This window comes from Oreochromis aureus, linkage group 17, assembly GCF_013358895.1.
Source record: "Oreochromis aureus strain Israel breed Guangdong linkage group 17, ZZ_aureus, whole genome shotgun sequence".
Classification (NCBI taxonomy): Eukaryota; Metazoa; Chordata; class Actinopteri; order Cichliformes; family Cichlidae; genus Oreochromis; species Oreochromis aureus.
Genome location: NC_052958.1, coordinates 7,536,893 through 7,557,537, shown reverse-complemented (window position 1 = coordinate 7,557,537; position 20,645 = coordinate 7,536,893). Strand labels below are relative to the sequence as shown.

At 40.9% G+C, this 20,645-nt stretch overlaps 1 protein-coding gene across 4 annotated transcripts in view; it reads left to right on the top strand.

Annotated features, from left to right (window-relative positions):
• Positions 1 to 20,645, top strand: part of dock4b (dedicator of cytokinesis 4b) — a 138,539-nt gene that overhangs the window by 105,988 nt on the left and 11,906 nt on the right. For 3 of the 4 annotated variants that reach the window (XM_039601241.1, XM_039601242.1, XM_031750593.2), the window contains 14 exons: positions 814 to 900; positions 1,049 to 1,153; positions 1,440 to 1,581; positions 3,918 to 4,084; positions 6,292 to 6,378; positions 7,773 to 7,949; positions 11,218 to 11,301; positions 11,419 to 11,538; positions 11,945 to 12,066; positions 12,707 to 12,724; positions 12,975 to 13,086; positions 14,485 to 14,566; positions 15,788 to 15,897; positions 18,972 to 19,044. In XM_039601241.1, the coding sequence (XP_039457175.1) occupies positions 814 to 900; positions 1,049 to 1,153; positions 1,440 to 1,581; positions 3,918 to 4,084; positions 6,292 to 6,378; positions 7,773 to 7,949; positions 11,218 to 11,301; positions 11,419 to 11,538; positions 11,945 to 12,066; positions 12,707 to 12,724; positions 12,975 to 13,086; positions 14,485 to 14,566; positions 15,788 to 15,897; positions 18,972 to 19,044 (1,486 nt within the window). The remainder of the gene's footprint in view (positions 1 to 813; positions 901 to 1,048; positions 1,154 to 1,439; positions 1,582 to 3,917; positions 4,085 to 6,291; positions 6,379 to 7,772; positions 7,950 to 11,217; positions 11,302 to 11,418; positions 11,539 to 11,944; positions 12,067 to 12,706; positions 12,725 to 12,974; positions 13,087 to 14,484; positions 14,567 to 15,787; positions 15,898 to 18,971; positions 19,045 to 20,645) is intronic. The other variant, XM_039601240.1, reaches the window with a different exon arrangement.

The following is a 20,645-nucleotide window of genomic DNA, read 5'->3' as shown; positions in this document are numbered from 1 at the left end:
GTGACGTTGACTAGAGGTAGCAGCACCTCTTCCACTTAATCGGGGGAATTGCGGGTGGCTGTAATTAGAGTGGGATTCATATTGTCCCACAGTATTCCACGCTGTTCCTCTCAGATGGCGATGATGGCCACGCTGACTGTTAAAGCATGATTCGCTCTGATGGCGCCGCATTTAGCTAAAATAATCTCATCAGTGAGAAATGTGAGCGCAAACAGAGCTCAGCTGATTCAGGATGCAGCGTTTCTCACTTGATAAACGGTTCCCAGGCTGTTGTTTTGTTTTCGTCTCTCAGGAGTTGCTTTCTTTCATCATCCCAACTTCACTTCTCTTTTCCAGTTTTATCTCGTTATCCTAACTACCTTTGCTGTTTCTCTGCACTCTCAGGGGAAGGGGGGAAGTGGCAAAACAAAACTACTCTCACCCTCTCAAAATAACACATCACTAACACAGGGGGGTGGGGGGGATCTCTTTAAATCGTTAAAAATGCTGCCCCTCCTTACTCGTAGTGCAAATATCCTTTACATTCCCGAATTATGACACCTTCCAGTGCTGCCGATCACAGAGTGGAAGGCAGCAGGAAAGGAAAGCTTTTCACTTAATTAGTGAGATGGTCGGTGCTGCACGTACCTGCATGGAGAGGTTGTTTGTGTCTGCTGGCGTTGTTGACTCGCCAGTGCCATCCAGTGGAGACCGATTGTGTGAGCACTGCAGAACAAGTGTCTTAGTGTTAAGTAGGTTTCGGGTCAGTCTGTAACTGTCAGACTGGTCACGATGAAGGTGACAGGGAATAAGTGTGTGTTTTTGTGTCCTCAGTGTTGGGAGAATGGCATCATCCTTTGCAGAGAGCTTGCTGACCAGTACGAGTCGTACTACGACTACAGGAACTTGAGTAAAATGAGGGTAAGTTGTTCCAGAAGCTGTGGGCATGCTGCTTGAGGAGTCCTTTTTTTTTTAACCTGATGATGCCCTGGTCAGTCAGAAAAATGCACAATATAACTAACAGATTAGACACTACTGGTTTATAAGCAGTTTTGTCTTTTATTGTCAGATGATGGAAGCGTCTCTCTATGACAAGATCATGGATCAGCAAAGATTAGAACCTGAATTCTTCAGAGTCGGATTCTATGGGAAGAAGTTTCCTTTCTTCTTACGGGTATGTAAATCACCATATTCCCTCTTTGTCTTGAACAGCTAGTTGAAGAGAATAATACTTTCACCCTCTTCAAAAAAGAAACGGCGCTTCTGAAAGAATTAACTTTTCTTATATAAGACTCCACCAGTGGAAGGTGACATTCAGCAAGTCTTATTCAGTGCCATTTAATGATGTAACAGGCCCTGTCCTTGGTGGAGTTTGCAGATGGTGCTGCAGTTTCAGTCTGTGCCCACTAGATGTCAAGCTAACCCCACGCTGCTTCTTTCCTAACCACCCTCCACTGCAGAATAAGGAGTTTGTGTGCCGAGGCCATGACTACGAGAGGCTGGAGGCGTTCCAGCAGCGGATGCTCAACGAGTTCCCCCACGCCATCGCCATGCAGCACGTAAACCAGCCCGACCAGACCATATACCAGGCAGACGCACAGTGTATCCTTCAGTGTACATGGAGGCATGAAATGAAGTTGTGGTCAAACACGAAACCCTAACTGAGCAGATAGAGTCTTGGACGTGGGGACTAAACCGACTGCATATGCATGCATGTGCTGTCAGGAAGACTCAGCTAGCTTTGTGTATACACGTACACAATTGCCCTGCAGGCGACATGAGGCACATGCTATCACGCAAACATACAGTGCTGCAAATTGCATGCAGTATACAAAATGTAATACAAATCACAATCAGACACACTAAGGTTTTGCATTTCCTTAAACACAACAGCTAAGAGCCAGTTCCTACCAGGTTCAGATTCACTCCTACAGTATGTGGGACTTTTTAATTATTCACACCAATGTAAGGGACAACTGTTGGCCTAGATAGAAGAGGGAAGAAAACAGGCAGACTCGATGACATAGTGACACAAAGACTGAAGGAAACAACAGTAAAAGAGAGAACAGGGCTGAAGATAGAGAGACATGTTTACCAGCTATGAAAGTGAGGGTGGTGTCTGTCTTTCTGTGTGTGTGTTTGTCACTGCAGCAAATTGCAGTCTTAGTGTAGCAAGAACAATCGCAAAAAGGTTTAAAGTATTTTGGCAGGTGTTTGTATGTCTTCCTGTCTGGAGGTTGGCAGAGTTTGTCACCACAGTAGTGTTGCAGCCCTCAAAGTTGCCGTTAGGAAATATTCCAGGTGTGGATGTGACATCAGAATGTAAACTGATTAGAAAATAGCCTCAAGTTAAGATGTACTTTTCATTTTTTAATACGTTTATGTGCGATGCGCCTACCTTTTATACACACGCCCCACTCAAAGTGACATCTGAATGAAGTAGCAGGCTGTTGTGTTGTTCTCACATTACGCCAATCAATAGTCTCTCTGATTGCTCACCCATCTGTAAATCCTTGATACAAACACTCATGCATATGAATTCATGTGCATCAGCTCTCCTCCCTCTCTCTGATATAGTTGTTCATCAGTGCAGGGCTTCTCATAATAAAGGAGAGGCTGGGCATTTTTGAAAGACACTTAACTCACTTTTCACTCCTTAACTTTTTAAACTGCTCAAGTTGTCAAGTCTCACTGTATGTTTTCTCATACTAGTCAAAAGAAAAACTTCTTTTTCCCTCTTGCTTTACAGTGTTGGGCAACAGTTTTGAGTCACCCATCATTTCTTTTTATTCTGCTAGGAAAATGGGAAGAAGCAAAAAAAAAACAGCTTGTATAATCCTAACAAGCTTGGAAGTCAATTATTTGGTATGATCACGTTTATTCTTCAACACAGCCTGAACTCTCTTAGGCACGTTTTATTGTCATTTCTTTAAGTAGTCTTCAGGAATAGTTCACCAGGTTTCTTGAAGGACATATAAAGATCTTCTTTGGATGTTTGATGCTTTTGTTGCATATTCTGTCAGGATGATCCCACACTGCTTTAATAATGTTGATCTGGGGAGGCCAAACCATGACTAATAGTGCTCCACTGTGCGCTTTTCCATCCAGATATGCATTTAATGCATTTGCAGTGTGTTTGGGATTGTTGTCATGCTGAAACATTGTTGCCAAACAGGTGTTGTTATGTTACTGATGATTCAAAATCTCACAGTACTTTTCTGCATTAATTGCATCAATTTTGAAAAGTTTCCCAAACAATGACAGAACCTTCACCATGTTTTACACATATTTTACACACATTACACACAATTTGAACAAAATTTCATGTGTACTATGCGTTAGAACCTGACTAACATAGGACTTTTAAGGCCATACTAACATTTGGTGATTTCTCATTCTGATATATAGACCGATATATCAGATTTTGAAACATAAAAAGATTTTCCTCACACTTATTTTGTGAAGATATTAGTGAGTCTGTTCTAAAAATAATTTGACAATGCAGCTTAAAACTAAACTTTATGGTTTCAGAAACGTGTTGTCAACATGGAAGTTGCAGAGTGCCCTCTGCTGGACAAACTACACAACATCAACATTTACGACATGGTTGAAAGGTGTTTCTTCTGTCTCGTCTTTTAAAAATTTCCTTTATCAGCAGTTACAAATGCTGATACACATATCAGCAAATCGCTGATATTGTCCAATGATATTAGCTAGCTGATACGTTGGTCCGGCTCGACTATACATTAGTCTATGCCAGCAAATGTTTGGCCAATATCTTGATTAAAGACACACATAAGCTCTTGCCTATGTGTGTCTTTGTCATGTTTGAAGTTCCGATATGCTTTCGGGTCATTGAAGATTTCTTTCCATTTAAGTCTGCAGTGCTTTCCCTTGTCACTCTCTCTTGCACTTTCCTTAACTTCCGGGGCTTTCAGACCTGCAGATCTATGCTGTAACCCCCATCCCCGACAGTCAGGACGTGCTTCAGAGAGATGGAGTCCCTGACAACATCAAAAGCTTCTACAAGTTTAATCACATCTGGAGATTCAGATATGACCGGCCCTTTCACAAGGGCACCAAAGACAAGGAGAATGAGTTTAAGGTAAAGAAAATTTCTCTGCATTTATCTAAGGTTATCTTCTCTTCAAACCATCAATTGTGGATTTTTGCTGAGTGGAAAAAAGGAAAAAAAGGAGCCTGAATGTGGAGTCATTGCAAAATGTTATGTGCTATGAAAACAAGTGTTTTTTTAATGAATATTTCAAAAGTTAAAATCATACATTTCTGAACATTAACATTTTTCACTGATACGAAACAGCTTCATTTACTTCCTTCTTTGCCCTGTTCATCCATCATGGGCCATGTAGGGAGTGATGGTTTGAACCAGTGCTCAGGTATTACTTTGTGTATAGTGCATGTTTTATTCATTGTGACTCCGGTATCAGTAATTATACACAGGAACTCGGATACTAGTCAGAGCAGTGTACTGCTTGGTGCAAATGAAGCCTTACAGCGTGATGTAGTTATACACACTTCACACAGTCACGCAGATGCACACACTCTAAACAGATACACACACCCGACACACAGACGCGGATATTATTCTCATAAATATTCTGCTTTAATGCACACGCTTCATGCAGCCTTCTCATCTCACTTCCATCAAGGCTATTTGGCCAAATTTAATCGTGATATCATATTTCCATCAGGATTGGATATTTCTGGTCCTTAGATGGGAATAATATCTATGATAAACTTTCACATAGTGACAACAGTATGCCGCAGTCAGGATATGGTAATAAACCGAAGTAGGAAAGAAAGCTTTTCTTGAAGTTTCTATCTGCATGACAGAAATTGCTTTTTTATGTGAGATTCTGCTTTCAACTTCCTGCTCTTAAACTGCAGTGCATGTTTTTTTTCTATCTTTTTTTTTTTCCTCAAGACTTGTTCAGGAGGATTTCTTGGCCTTAAAAAACATAAAATCAATAAAAGGGCAGCAATGTTGTGTAGTGAGTCGGAAGACCTTTCTTCAACCTGAGGACACTGGATCAATAGTGCATGTCAGCGCTCATCTGCTCTGCTGGAGTGTCCTTGAGCAAGATACTGTCTCTAAATAAATGAAGCTATACTGTGTTAGCATCTTGATCATTAGAAAGCCTTTAGAAGGGTCACCTGAACAAAAATGCCCCCAAAGTTGTGAAAGGATTGCCGATTTTTGAAAGAAATTAGGATAAAATAAAGATGTGGGGGTTAAGGTAACAGAATATATCAAATACTTGGGTTTAAAAGTAAAAATACGCAAGTGACATAAAAATATAAAGTAAAAATACCATCCATCTATTCTCTTCCGCTTATCCTTTTTTAGGGTCGGGGGGGGGGGGTGCTGGAGCCTATCCCAGCAGTCTTAGGGCAAGAGGCAGGGAACACCCTGGACAGGTCGCCAGGGCTAACACATAGACACAGACAACCATTCACACCTGCATTCACAACTATGGGCAATTTAGAGTTACCAGTTAACCACAATTGAACTCAGGACCTTCTTGCTGTGAGGCAACAGTGCTAACCACTGTCCCGCCCAAAGTAAAAATGCATGGATCACATATCCATAACTCTTTGCAATTGCCCTTTAGCCCCAGTTAGCATAACAAGATGTTAAAGTAACATGGTAGCATGCCCACTACACATCAGATTGTCATTGTGATTAAATTAGAACACCATTACTAGCATTTGGCATGAAAAATCACTGTGGCATTGAGGTTACAGTTCACGAGAAAAACTAGCATACTAGCTGTTTTAAGAAACTAGCATGGCTGTAGACGCTTAAACATGCTGTTGTTCTTATTAAGTACTAGCAAGCCTGTAGATCTTGACAAGGAGGGAAGTTTCTAGTGCTAAGTACAGTACACCCCCCCAAAAGATAACTGTTTGCCGTCTATATGTAACATGTCTATAAAATAGTGTTGTTTCACTTGTATTATAAATCTATTATATTTAGAGCCTGCTGTTAAAATTAAAATTTCATAGCTTGCGTGCTGTCTTAATGACCTTTTGAGAGGCTGGAAATATAACAAGCATGCTGGCTGACAGCATAACTGTTGGAGAGGAGATTAGACATATGACATGTGAGTAAAAGTGTGTTTTTGGGTAGTAGGCTTTTTTTATATTTTCCTTTAACTGTGGATCAACAATTAAATCCTGAACAGTGCTGCCACTAAGATATGTGTACAGCGAGCCTAAGTATTTATGGATTTTTTTTTTCTGTATGTTTAGCAATCAGCTAATGCTCATGGATATATTGTGTGTATGCAGAGTCTGTGGGTGGAGAGGACAACTCTGACTCTGATCCAGAGTCTTCCAGGCATCTCCCGCTGGTTTGAAGTTGAAAAGAGAGAACTGGTGAGTGTGACCCAGTCTGATGAAATAACAGTGAAGGCATAAACACAACACACAGCCATTTCACACAAGGGACACAGTGATACTTTCTCTTTTTTTTAATTTTGCAGGTTGGAATTTAGAGTAATGACAGCCAATACACAAGTATTGATCCAAGTCATTAGACTGAGCAGCAATCATGACCTAGGTCATAGGTTTGGGGCTATTGGATGTTCAGTTTCCGCAATTGGTTTGATTGGATGTCACGCTAAAAGCCAAACTGCTTTACTTTGATTGCCAACGTGTCCAATTTTTAGAAATGATTTTTGTATTGGGATTTTTTCCCCCTGTAAGTGGCAAATTCCTGTTATATTTGACATGGGACAATTGCTAAACTGTTACATGTAAATGCTTTGTCTTCTCAATCAGATTTCTAAGGGTCAGATTTACACGGATTTTGAAATGTTGCTCTGTGCAGTTGCGCTTAGACCAACACAGTGTCTGTCTGTGATGGTCTAAGCGCATATTCTTTACTTCACAGCTGCTGAGCGTGGTGTGAAATTGTGGATTGTAAAGCCAGTGTTACTCTATGATGGCTGTGGAGTGCAGTAGCATTTAAAATGGAGACTGGCAAAAGCTCAATTAGCAAAAGGATTAAGCTTTGTGTGAGAGGGAAAAAATAGAGAAAAAGAAATCAGGATGAAGGAGAAAATATTTCGCTGTGCCTTCACGAGTATGTGTCAGAGTGTACATATATTAATGTATATGTTTAAAAAATAGTACTTCGTTTTAAATGAAGCTGCTACAATAATTCTTTATAGTAATGGTTAATAAATTGATACATGTAGGTGTTTTTTGTGTTTTGGTAAATAACACAAATACAATTAAAGATACTGACCCAACTTTGCAGCTGCCTCACTCAGAGAGCCGTTTTCACTGAAAAGGCTCTTTAAAGCATTTCCAACAAATTTAACAACAAGCTGGTATCGAGTGTTTACTTCTAAAAAGACTCATTTTGGATGTCAAGTATACCACATAATGTGTAAATAAGCTGGTGCTAAAACTTCTACCATGTCAACTTAAAAGGTCCAAATGATTTTGGCAACATTGTATTTTTTTAAGCTGCTTTTCCAATTGCTGTATTGTAGAAGAAGTTCTGTTCTGGGACAAAAAAGTGGTCAAAACTAAAGCATTACAAGCTGAAATATCCTGATTTATAGAACCTAATATGTTTTAAACTGCTGCACCATTCACTATAAAGGACCTCAGTAGCATTTATAATTTAGCAGACCCTCTAAAATGCCCATATTGCTCAAATATCTTATAGATATTTTAGCTTCCAGATATTATTTGTAAAGCTCCCTTTAGAGCGTCATACAAAAAGCTACAAAATGTTTCTTCATCCTTCATGTGAACAGGTGGAGGTAAGCCCACTGGAGAATGCGATTGAGGTGATCGAGAACAAGAACTTGCAGTTGCGCACATTGATCACCCAGTGTCAGAGCCGGCAGATGCAGAACATCAACCCTCTCACCATGTGCCTCAACGGGGTCATCGACGCCGCAGTCAACGGGGGACTGGCCCGCTACCAAGAGGTATGAATGGCTTGCTGGAGGATAAGGTTGGAGGATTTTAGAGACCTAAGCAGGAATGAGAGGCAGTGACATATGGATTACCTAACGATGCATGAAGGTGGCTTAAAATGGAGAGATGTATGGACAGAAAGTGTTTTGTGGAGGGGTGGAGCGGATGAACAGATGGATGGATGGATGCATCGATGGCTGGATGATGGCTTGACCAAGTAGATGGATGAGTGGAAAGCTGGAGGGGGCGGAAGTGGGAAAATGAGATGGATGGGTAGTGTAGGAATAGGTCAATGGGGGGGATTTTTTTGGTCAGATAGAATGATAAGGTGGATGTGGGGGGAAAAGAGAGGTGAGGTCAAATAATGGCAGATAGATGAATGGGAGGAAGGAGTTTAAGGGATTAGATGGCTAATGTAGTCCTAAAAATTGGAAAGAAGTTGTCATGTTTGCAAATTACTGAATTACTGAATAACAAATTATATATAAATACGCCACTCATGTATTTTGAAGCAAGTATGTGTTGCAGAGAGAACAATTGCTAAAATGTGTTTAAGTAAAACTAGATGGGAACATCGTCAACGTAACACCAAACACAGGACCAAATTGGTGGTGTATTTAGCTTAATGTTAGCATTTTAGCCACTATGTTCATGGCTGCGCTTTAAGCGTTATCTGTGGAAACATGAATAACAACCACAGCTAGTTTAGCTAGCACAGGCTCCGGAACAGCTTATTAGCTAATGCATGGCGATTACAGCACCAATGCTTTATTTGGCAGAGACATAATGCCAGTTCTTTACAGTGTTACAGTCATTAGTAAAGATTATAAGAATCTCCATCATTGTAGGTGTACAACTTTCAACTTTACCTTAGCACCCAACCCTTTTGGTGACATCCACCAAGTTTAGCTAATTATATACCAAGCCGAATTCTTAAGGAGGCAGAGCGCCAGATTAATAAAGTACAAAAATCTAACTAGTCATATCTTCCAATCACACAAACTTATAGTATTTATATGATGAAGTGGTAACAGATTGGTATGGAAAGTTGAAATATGGGCAATCTCATCGAGAGCTCCATTTACTGCTGCTTTTTTAAATGCTCCGTGAGTGGAGACACTTTAACCATTAGGAGCTCAACTGAAAAGAAAGAAGACTAAAAAAGAAGAAATAAAGATTTTTTTTTTTTTTTGTTCTTCACAAATTGAGTGGACTCGGCTGCCTTCTCTGTGTCGCATAGCAACCACTGTGACAATGCATGTGTGTTCTGTGGAACATATACTGTATGTGTGTGCTTGTGAGTGAAGCGCATGTCCTCAGTACAAGTACCCTATTAAGGGTTGTAGGACGCCGATAAAAGCCCAAAAATAAGCATCATAGAAGTGCTTTGCTGCCAGTATTTTGCTGAAAACAAAAAAATCTATATAAAATTTTGCAACTTCCAAAATATTTACTCCCATTTTACACACTGTTTACGAGGTTAGGTATATAATGATATGCATAGAGATGTTTCTCTGGGTAAACACTGACCAGCATTTCCTTCAAATCGTTTGTAATTTATATTTTCACATAAATAACAGAAAGTGATCATACCGCATGAGCCGGACACAGATTTGACCTTTTTTTTGTTGTTTTGTTTTGTTTTTTAATTTGTTTGTTTTTTTCTGCAGCAGACACATTGGCACAGATATCAGCAGCTCATTTTTCTTGGCAGAATATATCATGCGGTGCCCCACAGACTGCATCTATAAATCTATTAATTTACCCGCGTAATGCCGATTGACAGCTGTGGAGGTTTGCTCGGCTCCAAATGAAGGAGAAATTGTCGTTATTAATATTCAGATTTATTGCTGTAGTTTGAGTTGAAACCCTTGAGGGGGAATGCTGTCTGATTTATTCCCCCCCTCCCCTCAGCATTCCGTCTCTAATTGGACTTTTCTAATGATTAACTGAGCCACTCCACGGTGAGGTCTCACTCCCTGCAGCCCGACGAGAAATTTCCATCATTTGTAGAAAATTATTGATTATTTTTTGATGCCGTTTCTGGGGGTCTTGGATAGAATTTCCTGGTGAAATTCAGTACTTCTCTCTTTGAGCTTCCCACCTCACCATAGAGTAATAATGTTTATGCAATAAGATTTTTTTTCTGTTGCACAGTTTAATAAGAGGGAATATTATATCCAGCACATACTAATTTATGCCATCTTGATAAAGATCTGAGGATGCCTGTCTGGAATAATAAGGTTCCTTATTTTATTGAAGTTTCATAGTCTGCAAGCCGCATGCATCCATTGATAGGCATCTATGTGTGTGTTTGGGAGTGCATATGTCTGAAGCAGCCTTCAGCTTCTCTTCTCTTAAGTGTCTCTTTGGAGATAGACAGCTGTGTCCTTGAGAGAGGAGCCGTGCTGATCTTTTTAGTGAACTCCTCCTTACCTTTCAATCTCGTTTTTTTTTGTGTGTGTGTGTGTGTGCGGCAGATTTATAAGCAGATTGTGAGCTGGGTCTTTTCATCGGTTCTCCCTCGCTTTGTGTACTCTGATGCAGATTGAAAAGGATTTACCATAATCTGTAGACACACTGCAAGTGTTGATGGCATTGTAAACAGGAAAGATCTTGCATTTAATGTATGGAAGTGACAACCCCCCCAAAAAAAAACAGTTATCATCATTCAAAGCAGACCGGGGCATTTTTCATCTTATCAGTTTCTCCTTTGAGTCGGGTTTTTTTTTTTCGTGTGTGAAGGCAGTGTCTGGGAAAGTGAATAGAAAGCACAGTCTGCAAGCCAAAATCAAGAAGGATGATGTTTCTAAAGAGACATGATCTCTAGCAGAGCACAATGACACGAATGAAAGTGATATAAAAGGGGCTTTTAAAATCGCAGACCAAATTGGCTCTTAAATCAAAGCAAAATCAATGCTTTGATTTCACTAACATCCATTTGGCACTGTATTTTTCGCCTTCTATTTTTAGCCACTATGTACTTTAATTCTGCCCACTGAACCTGATATTAATATTGCAACACAAATTTGCCAGACAGGACTTTTACACCCTGCATTTCAGTAGGATGTGATTTTTTTTTTTTTTAAACTCAAATTTTTCTCAGTTTTTGTGAACATTTTAAAGGCAAAGTACTCAACAAATAGCTGTGTGGACACTAATTCGCTGTGTCAGGCAGGCTGCAATTCAGGTAGCACTGCTGTGGAGAGAAAAAAAAGCCCGCTGCTTCAGCTCCCAGGGCATACATAACAGATGTTCTGCATTTTTGCCTCCATGCAGGCCTTTTTCGTGAAGGACTACATTATGAATCACCCCGAGGACGGAGAGAAGATCGGGCGACTGAGAGAGCTCATGTTCGAGCAGGTTGGAAACATCACTTGAGCTCATGATGTCTTTTTAAATGCAAAGACAAGATTAATCATTTTTATCAGCTAAATTTGGCTTTCAATTATTGTGCACTTTTTTTTGTTTGTCCTGCAGGCACATATATTGGAGTATGGCCTCGCGGTGCATGAGAAGTTTGTTCCTCAAGATATGAGACCCCTCCACAAAAAGTTAGTGGACCAGTTTCATCTCATGAAGTCCAGTCTAGGCATACAGGTAGGCATCGACTTTAAAGAAAGCCTTTTAAAATGCTGTACACGTGTAACTCAATGATAGATTCAAATTTCATGTTAAACAGAGGTTCGTTTACCTAATGAATGTCATTCATGTGTAAGGATGATTAAAGCTGTCTAACATGTGTTGCTTTATTTTCCTCAAATTACTTATCAGAGTCTTTGAGCCTTAATGGAAACAAACAGTGAATGTGACAATAGAAACTGACTGCTGTGCTAAGAATTCTGAGTAAATGACCCCTTTATTCCTCTAAAGGGGAAAGCCACCCCTCATTAAACAAACTGCCCTCATCTGCATGTTGTGTGTTTTATTTACATACCTCACGCTGGCACAAAGAAGCATTTAATCATGTGCACTTTCTCCCCCTCCCAATTTAAAAAAACCCCAGGAGTTTCCAGCATACGTGCGCGCGAGCCCGGTGCACTTCACCAACGGAAGCCCGCGGACGTGCAGGAACTCCGTGCCCAGCATCATTAGCCCAGATGGCGGCAGAGGAGTTGCCAGGCGGAGGTGACGGCTCTTTTCTTAATTTCCATAGCTTTACGTGTATGTCTCTGTCTTTCTCAGCTAATTAAATTAACAAGTGAGGAAAACGTATTGCTTTTCAATGTCAATTACTTCTCTGGTTTATTATGCCAAGTCACCCAAAAAGATCTTTAACTTCCATCTCTGGAGTGCATAAAATTTCTCCTTCGTATTCTCTCACCTTCCTTTACTCGGTCTTAAAGCGCTGCCCTTCAGTGCAGACCTTTGTCCGCATCTTACTTTCTTTTTCTTTTGCTTTTTGTGTCTCCATCTCACCTCGAACGTCACGCTCTCTGCCTTTTCTCTCTTCCTCCTTTACTGGCATAGCTCAGTACAATAGGTGTGGGTGGCTGGCTGGCACCCACAGGGATGTTTTCTGTGTGGCTGCTGTCGGGCCAGCGGGCAGACTGTGTGTGTGTGCGTGCATGCGTGTGTGTTTTGATGTGTTCAGTGACCCTGCCACTTCGTCTACCTGCGACATTCTGCCTCCAGAGTCTGATCCCGCGGGGCGCAGCCACACACAAGAAAGATGGAGACGCACACATCACCTCAATCTCCCTGTGACATTTCGTATTTTTGCTTGTTGAGTTCTGATTTCTTTTTTCCTTTTTTTTCTATTTTCCAGTTTCCAACGAAGAACCAGGTCACATCTCTTTCTTGTGCCTTTTGGCAGCATGATGGAATGCTGTGATTGATGAATCAATTGCCTTCTTCTAATCTGGTATTTTCTGTTTCTCTGTTTGTCTATTTTTTTTCTTTTTATTGGCCTTACTGCTGCTGAATCTTTGGTGAGTGAACCATTTTAAAATCTAATCATGTATAATAGTATGAAACCTCACCCTTTGTATTGTAAATCATCATAACCCTCTCTCTTTCGCCCTTAGCCTCTTCAGCTACCCTGCGGTGAACCGTTACTCCTCGTCCTCTCTGTCATCTCAAGCCTCCAATGAAGTCAGTAACATCACAGGGCAATCGGAGAGCTCGGATGAAGTCTTCAACATGCAGGTAGTCTCCCTTTGTGCCTACGCCTACACGCCCACACAAAGGCACTTAACCTAGTAGATTGAGTCCATATCCCAGCATTTGCCCTCCTCCTCCCTTCAGATTTCACTTGCAATGCTTTTTAATCCACTCTCACTCTATTTCACTCCTATTTCTCCTCTGACCCTTTTTCTCTCTCTCTTCCACTCTTGCTCGTGTGAAACGCCGTCTGTCCGTGCAAATTGTCATGATTATATCAAATAAGGACATAGTGCTTTGTGTGGGCCCGTCCGGGGAGCCCCGCTGGAGTCTAATCTAAACTAGATTTGGCCAATTCAGAAAGCTGCCGACAACTCCTGGCAGGCTGTCTCCCGCACCTGGCAGGCTTGGAATAACAGGAAGAGAGGAAAACATGGGAGGGGAAAAAAAAATCTGTTGTCAGGGATGTGACTGAAGCTATTACAAAGAGTTAGTTTTGTGCTTCTTTTTTTCTTAAGTTTACAGAGCAGGTAGAATTTACAAAAAATTATAAGATGGACGAATCATAAATTACAAATATATGTATATATATTTATATGGTTTTAGTTTTGTTAATTGATTGAAGATGCCCATCATTATCTTGTTTCAGTCAGATGTTACTGTATTTAGTTAGCGGGGTGTATCCACACACTGCAAAAGAGCATCATACATGTAAATGCTAATTAATGCTACGTAACAAACCAATAAATAATAAAAGAATGGGTTCTTGGAGCATGGTTTTCTAACATAAGGCCCGAGGGCCAGAGCTGACCTGCCAGAGATTCCAGAGATTCCGACTGGACTTCTTTGAAAAATGTGAAAGGTGGCATAAATTTTGGACTTTTAACTGTATCTTCATAAGTTTGACAGCTTTTCCTACTGATAGCAAACAACTAGCAGTAAAGCAGTCTGTGTCATCACATACTAAGTAACCAAAGTGGCCACATCTCCAGTAATGCATACCTTTAAGCCTTAAACAGATGAGTTAGAAAAACTGCCACAGCCCTCTTTGTGTTAGACAGCAACTATATAAATTTTTCAAGTGAAGTTGGGCATTTTAACATGGCCATCTATGGGACTGAGTATCTTTTGAAAGCCGCCTCAAGTGGCCAGTTGAGGAAGTGCACTTTAATGATAACTTCTTTATTCCGCTGTTGCTTAGTACTGTTTTTTTTGTTTGTTTGTTTTTTTTACTTACTGAGAAAAAGGTAAATGTTACAGACAAAACTTATAATAGATGCTCAGCACAAACTAGATTAGAAATCAAGCATATCCAATATAAGCCAAGCAAACTGGGATTTTGTTTTGGTAGATGTATATTGTATTAATTATGAATATTCATGATTTTCTGCAGTTTGATGGTGGTATCAATGTAGTCATCATTTTTGTTTTTTCCACCTGCAGCCCAGCCCATCTACCTCGAGCCTCAGCTCCAACCATTCTGCCTCGCCCAACGTCACCAGCTCAGCCCCATCCAGTGCCAGAGGTGAGTCTGGCACTCAGCAACACCACTTATTATACAAAAACGATACACAATGGGCTTTTAGCTGATATTTCAATCCACACAGAGGAAGCAGACAGAGGTTCAACTGGACAGTCTGAACCTTTGACCTTTCACTGACACAATGTTCTCTCAATCCACCGCAGCATCCTGTCTGCTGAGGTTCGAGAGGTTAGATGACGGCTAGGGATAAATGCGGAGGAGGTTGACAGGGGGAAGAAAAGAGAACAATGAGGAGGGAGCATTGAATGGATAGTGCGAGACTGAAAAATAGAAGGAATACAAAATGAGCCCAGATTTAAAAAAAAAAGAAAAGAAAAAAATGAAATGAAATGAGCTGAGAGAAATGCTGTTGAAAGAAACATGGAGCTAGTGAAAATGCAAGAGAGAGTAAGAGATCATTATAGTTGAGTATCCCTCTTGGACTTCAGCACAATCTCCTGTCCAGGCCGGTGTCATCCAAGCCTCCTCTGCGGTGCATTTTGAATGTCTAATGCCTTCTCTTGCTCTCATCTCAATGTGTTCTGCTTGATCCCCGTCATAAAAAGTAAGAATATATGAAGACGTTTATGGAAGTGTACACACTCCCCTTTGGCAAGGTGCTGACAGCGGCCGACGCCCTTATAAAAGTGCCCTCTGTCTACCCATAAAGCATGTTGAGACTTATGGCTGCTGTGGTATTATCTGAATGAGAGCCAACGATGGGCATTTCATGCTCATGTGATAGACATCCAAGTGCTGTAATATTCGTTAATGGATCAGGATCCATACAATAGCTACAGCAGCTGAGGAGAAGTGCTGTGAAAAAAAACAAAAACGTACCAACATGTGTGTGGGGGCGGGCTTTTGTGTTCGTCTCCGTTGGCGTGTTACATATGTTATAGTGTCGAACTCTAGCACATGTCTCTGTTGTGATTGTCCAGTGTAACAGAGGAGGTGAGGGAGTGAGGAGGGTGTGTGTTAGAGTGTGTGTGTGTGTGTAGGAGTGGCCAAGCCATTTATCATGTTGTGGAAGTAGTGAGGCTGAAAGAATGGTGGAGAGGCTTGGAGGGAGAAAGAGAGATTGGCCTTTCCTGATTGCCAGTGTTTGCGGGTAATAGCCTAACACCTTGCTGTCGTTTGGTCCCTTATGTGTTTGTGTATTTACTTGTGTGTGTGCGTCTGTGTGTCTGTTACCGCTCTAATGTCTCATACCATCCATTCCAGGATCCCCTCAGATGGCAGAGAAACACAAGCATTCCAGAGAAAATGCCTGTCTGTCTCCACGAGAGAGACCGGTCAGTGCCATCTTCCCCAACCCCCTCGATCCTGCACAGGTCAGCACACACATTCATTTGCACTTACAAATACAGCATTCAAATATGCCTTTTATAGCTATAGTGCATATGTCATAATACCTTGTGTTCCCTGTTAGAATGCGTTTCAAGTGTTATGTTCAATTTGAAGTACACCTCAGTGACTGTTAACAAGCGAGCACAGAGACACTGGAGTTGTGAACCGTTTTCCGCTTTGTATTGCATGAAGGTGTCTACTTGTCAGTTCAGCCTGTTTGCACAAAATAATAAATGACTAATCCCATCCCTTTTTGCAAAGGGTCTGGCTCTCATAAGCAGTGTATTAGGCTGTTTTAGAGAAAAAGAAATAGTAACACAAGAAGATACATTACATAACTTTGTTTTGCAAAGTTGCAAGAAAAGTTTCTTATGATTCCATGTAATTTTTTAAAGCATTGTTTTGTATTTAGTGCCTTTTGTATCCTTTTCCATACTTCATGCCACATCAACCGATAGGGCATAACATTCTGATCACTGGCAGGTGAAGTGAATAACACTGATTATCTCTTCATCTTGGCACCTGTTAGGAAAATAGGCAAGTGTAAGGGTTTGATTGAGTTTAACAGAGGCCATGTTGTGATGTTAGATGAGTGGGTCAGAGCATCTCCTAAACTGTAGCTCTTGTTGGGTGTTCCTGATCTGCAGTGGTGAGTGTCTGTGGAAAGAACAGTGGGTAACCCACGACAGGGTCATGGGTGCTCAAGTTTCACTGATACACATGGGGCGTGAAGGCTAACCTGTGTGGTCTGATCTAAAAGACAAGCTGATAGAAGGGTGCCAGTACACAACAATGGGCACATGAGCATTAGAACTGGACCACGGAACAATGGAAGAAGGTGGTCTGGTTGGATGGCTGCCTGCATGTGTGTCGCTTATCTTGGGAACATCTGGCACCAGGATGCACTATGAGAAAAAGGCAAGGTGGTGGAGGCTGTGTGATGCTTTGGTCAATGTTCTGCTGGGAAACTTTGGGTCTTGCCATCCATGTGGGTGTTACCCTATGTACCACCTCCCTAAGCATTGCTGCAGACCCTGTAGATAATTTTATGGAAGCAGTATTCCCTGATTGCTGTGGCCTCTTTCAGTAGGATAAGGCACAATGCCACAAAGCAAAAATGGTGGAGGACTGGTTTGAGGAGCACAACAATGAGTTTGAGGTGTTGACTTCAAATTTCCAGATCTCAGTCCAAGAAAGCATCTGTGTGATGTGCTTGACAAACAATTTGGTTCCATGGAGGCTCCACCTCACAACTTACTACTTAAAAGATCTGTTTGTAACATCTCGGTGCAGATACCATAGCACACCTTCAGGGGTTTAGTGGAGTCCATGCCTTAATAGGTAAGGGCAAAGGCAGGGACCAACATAATATTGAGCAGGTGATCACAATGTTATCCCAGATTGTTGTATATACTATTACAGTGGTAGATACTTATATTAAACCTGGAGTAAGTATCAAGTAATGAGGTTGGCATATAAGTAAGCGAGAGATAGCTACAGAGTTACAGGGGAGGTGATTAAGGCTTGGGTCTGAAAGTGAAGGTTCACAAAGCTAGAACCCAACCTCACAGTGTTAACTTGAAAAACATGAACATGCAGCATGAACTATCTGGAAAAAAATAAGTTTAGGTTTATAAAGTCAACGGCGCCAGTGTGTACTTACAACTAGGCTGCAGTGCCGATGGGGGAATTGTTCGGCAAGAGGCATCCAGCCACCGAGCTTGAAATCCCGTTTCATGCGCCACTAACAGCGGGCAAAAGCTGAGGATTACAGCGGTGAGAAAACCGATAACATAATCTACTGGAGCTTATATCACTCCACTCTTGAATTCTGGGTCAGTTTTTTGGTTGAATTCAGCAGCTATGGTGCTGTTTTTCATTCCCGAACACTGTGAAGCACTGCAGGGTTGACCACTGCTACCTAACTTAATAGACTACACACTCAAAACTGGTGGTTTTGGCTGAAGTGAGTATGCTATTTATTTATTTTTTCTTAGGAGGGTAATGGATGGAGGAAGAGTCATTTTTCTCTCAGTTGTGGCCCTTACACATGGTTCTGTTGCTATTAGTCCTGCTCACGGCACAACCTGTCATCCAAGTGTGTGGCTGCCTGATTTTAACAAAAAAGGCAAAGAAGAAGCAGGGTCTATATTTGTCCAGCTCTGCAGCCACACGTAAGGTGCATACTGGGGCAGAAAACAAGGTCACCTTTGCAATGTACAATATATTTCAATGAGTGACTGTCAAAAAAAAAAAAGGCTTCTGGATGAGGGCGCATGCCGTGAGGCTATTCGTAGCATAGAAGTGCAGTTTTTCAAGAGCTGCTGATGTTACTCATGTTTTATTAAAGTCAAACAGTCCGGCTCACCTTTATTCCTGTTAGCAAGAAAGATAAAATAAATAAAAATCCTTTACAGCCAACTAATGCTACAACAACAACAACAAGAGCCGACACGAACGCTATGATATTGCAGTTTTTCTCGATGAAGGACAGACTGTAACACAATCACACACTCCATCTGCAGTGACAAAGCCACGATAAGAGAAAAATAATGTTTGCCTTTCAAGGCCATTCATCTCTTGCGGTCAGTGCCTGTCACTGTTCACCTGTTTTTCTTCCCCTTGTTTGTGTTGAGTCATTTTGAAGTGTGGAGGTATTGATGTTAGGGAGGCGAACAATTATTTCCAACCTGACAGCAATGAAAGACTCGCTGTTAGCTGCTAATGGAATATTGATTATTAGAGACATTGATCGCTTGTATCATTTACTGTAATTAGAGCAAGAGACTAAGAATAAGGGACCTTATTTATACGTTTTCTTTTTTGGGGGGGAATATGGAAAGGTGCGGAGAGGCATCACCCACTTCTGGAAAATCCAAATCTCTGCTATGAAAGTCACACACAGCAGCCTTTCTTTCGTGATCCTTCTTCTTCTTTTATCCCGTTCTGTTAAATTTGTCCCAACGCTTTCTGCTTTTCAGGCCGGTGATTCTGTTACAAATACAGTTCTGTGCGGTATGTGCTAGACAATAATTTGGACTACTTCTTCCTTGTGCAGAGAGCCCCTGCTCATCAGATAGGCGATACCACTTTACCGAGGAGTGACCCCAACCTCTCAGCACCAGATAAAGGTAAAAACACTTTGTTTAACATATTTCTTATATCCTTCAAGTGTTCCCTCTCCTTCCAGGGAAACGATGCTATCTCACGTAGTCCTTCTTTTGCATTAAACGCATTTTTTGATTCTCTGTTTCTTATTGTCGATTCAGAGATGGTTTATTTCTGATTCTATGGTGGCCCTGAGATGCAACGCAACAAAAATTAAAACAAGGCATTCTAGAAAACACAACAACAGCTGAAAAGAACGAAATGTTCTTCACTTTATGATTCTGTCCTTTCAAACTAAGCTTTGTTAAAATGCAGGAGCAGGTAATGGGTAATGTATCCATTAACTAACTAACTAGGCAGCTCATTCTCTTTCTCTTAACAAAACCTTCTTTAAAGAGACAGATTTTAGGGCCAACTTGAAAGAAAGGCAGATATGAAATATAAAAGTGAGGTCAGAGGTAAAAAGTGACATGATATTTGGATGCAAACTATAATGTGACATTTAGAATTCTCATATACCCCTATCATTTAACCTTGAAGACGAGGTCAGAGTTCCAAACTAATGTGATATTTAGAATCCCTATATATCATTCCCTATACGTCTGTATGCTGTCAATACAAACAATGGCAGTATGAAACACAGCTTTAAATAGCTCTATATAGCATTATTATCACTTATTATCACACCAATAATATGGGAGGTCATATATAAAAATATAAGGAGAGGGCAGAGGTCAAATGTGACGTAATTTAAAAAAAAAAAAATCTTTATATGGCACTTTCTATATGTTTACAATATAGACTGCACGGTTTCTAAATGATAAAATTCTTGTCAATTTTCAACCAATTAAAAAAAACAACTTTTAATGGCTCGTTAACGTGACCTCACTCTCCCCCACTACAAAGTTTTATCGGGATTCATTCAAAAAGTTTTTGCGCTATTTTGTTGAGAGACCGAATTGCACACAGACAAACAATAGCAAACAGAAAATCTTGGCGGAGGTAACGAAAAACTGTCCCCACTATTTCCGCGCCTTTGTTTTTTGGAAACATCTCTGTGCTGTCTGAAATTTAGTGATTTCTAAAATCTTGCTTGCGTTTTACAAAATGTTGTGTTTTTATTGTTCTTGTTGTGTTCCCACCTCAGCGCTGCCGTACATTTCCCACATCCAGTTCCCAGTGCTTGCCCATTAAGCACACACCCCAACCACACACACAAAGCTCTCTTCACTGATGCTTATGCTATTCTACAGAGTAGCATTTTATCTGTCCAGACATGCGGTATGTGTGTGTCACAGTTTGGCCACAGATTGACTGAAGGCATTTTTTTTTTGTTTCCACACAACTGCTTCTGGCCTCAAGATACAAACAAACACATAAACACTCAACATACACACAGACTAGATTATAGCTTTTCATAATCCATCATCCTGAAAGAGTGAAAAAAAGAGCAGGTACTATCCTGACAGTACTGATGGACACATGTGACATTCCTGTGTACGAGTGCATATGGATTAGTTCAGCCCACTCGTTGTGATTTAGCTCAGCACAGATAAAGGGAGATGCACATGTCTTGTATTTTCTGGGTATACCTGCCATTTGAGGCAGAATGTTAACAGCCTCA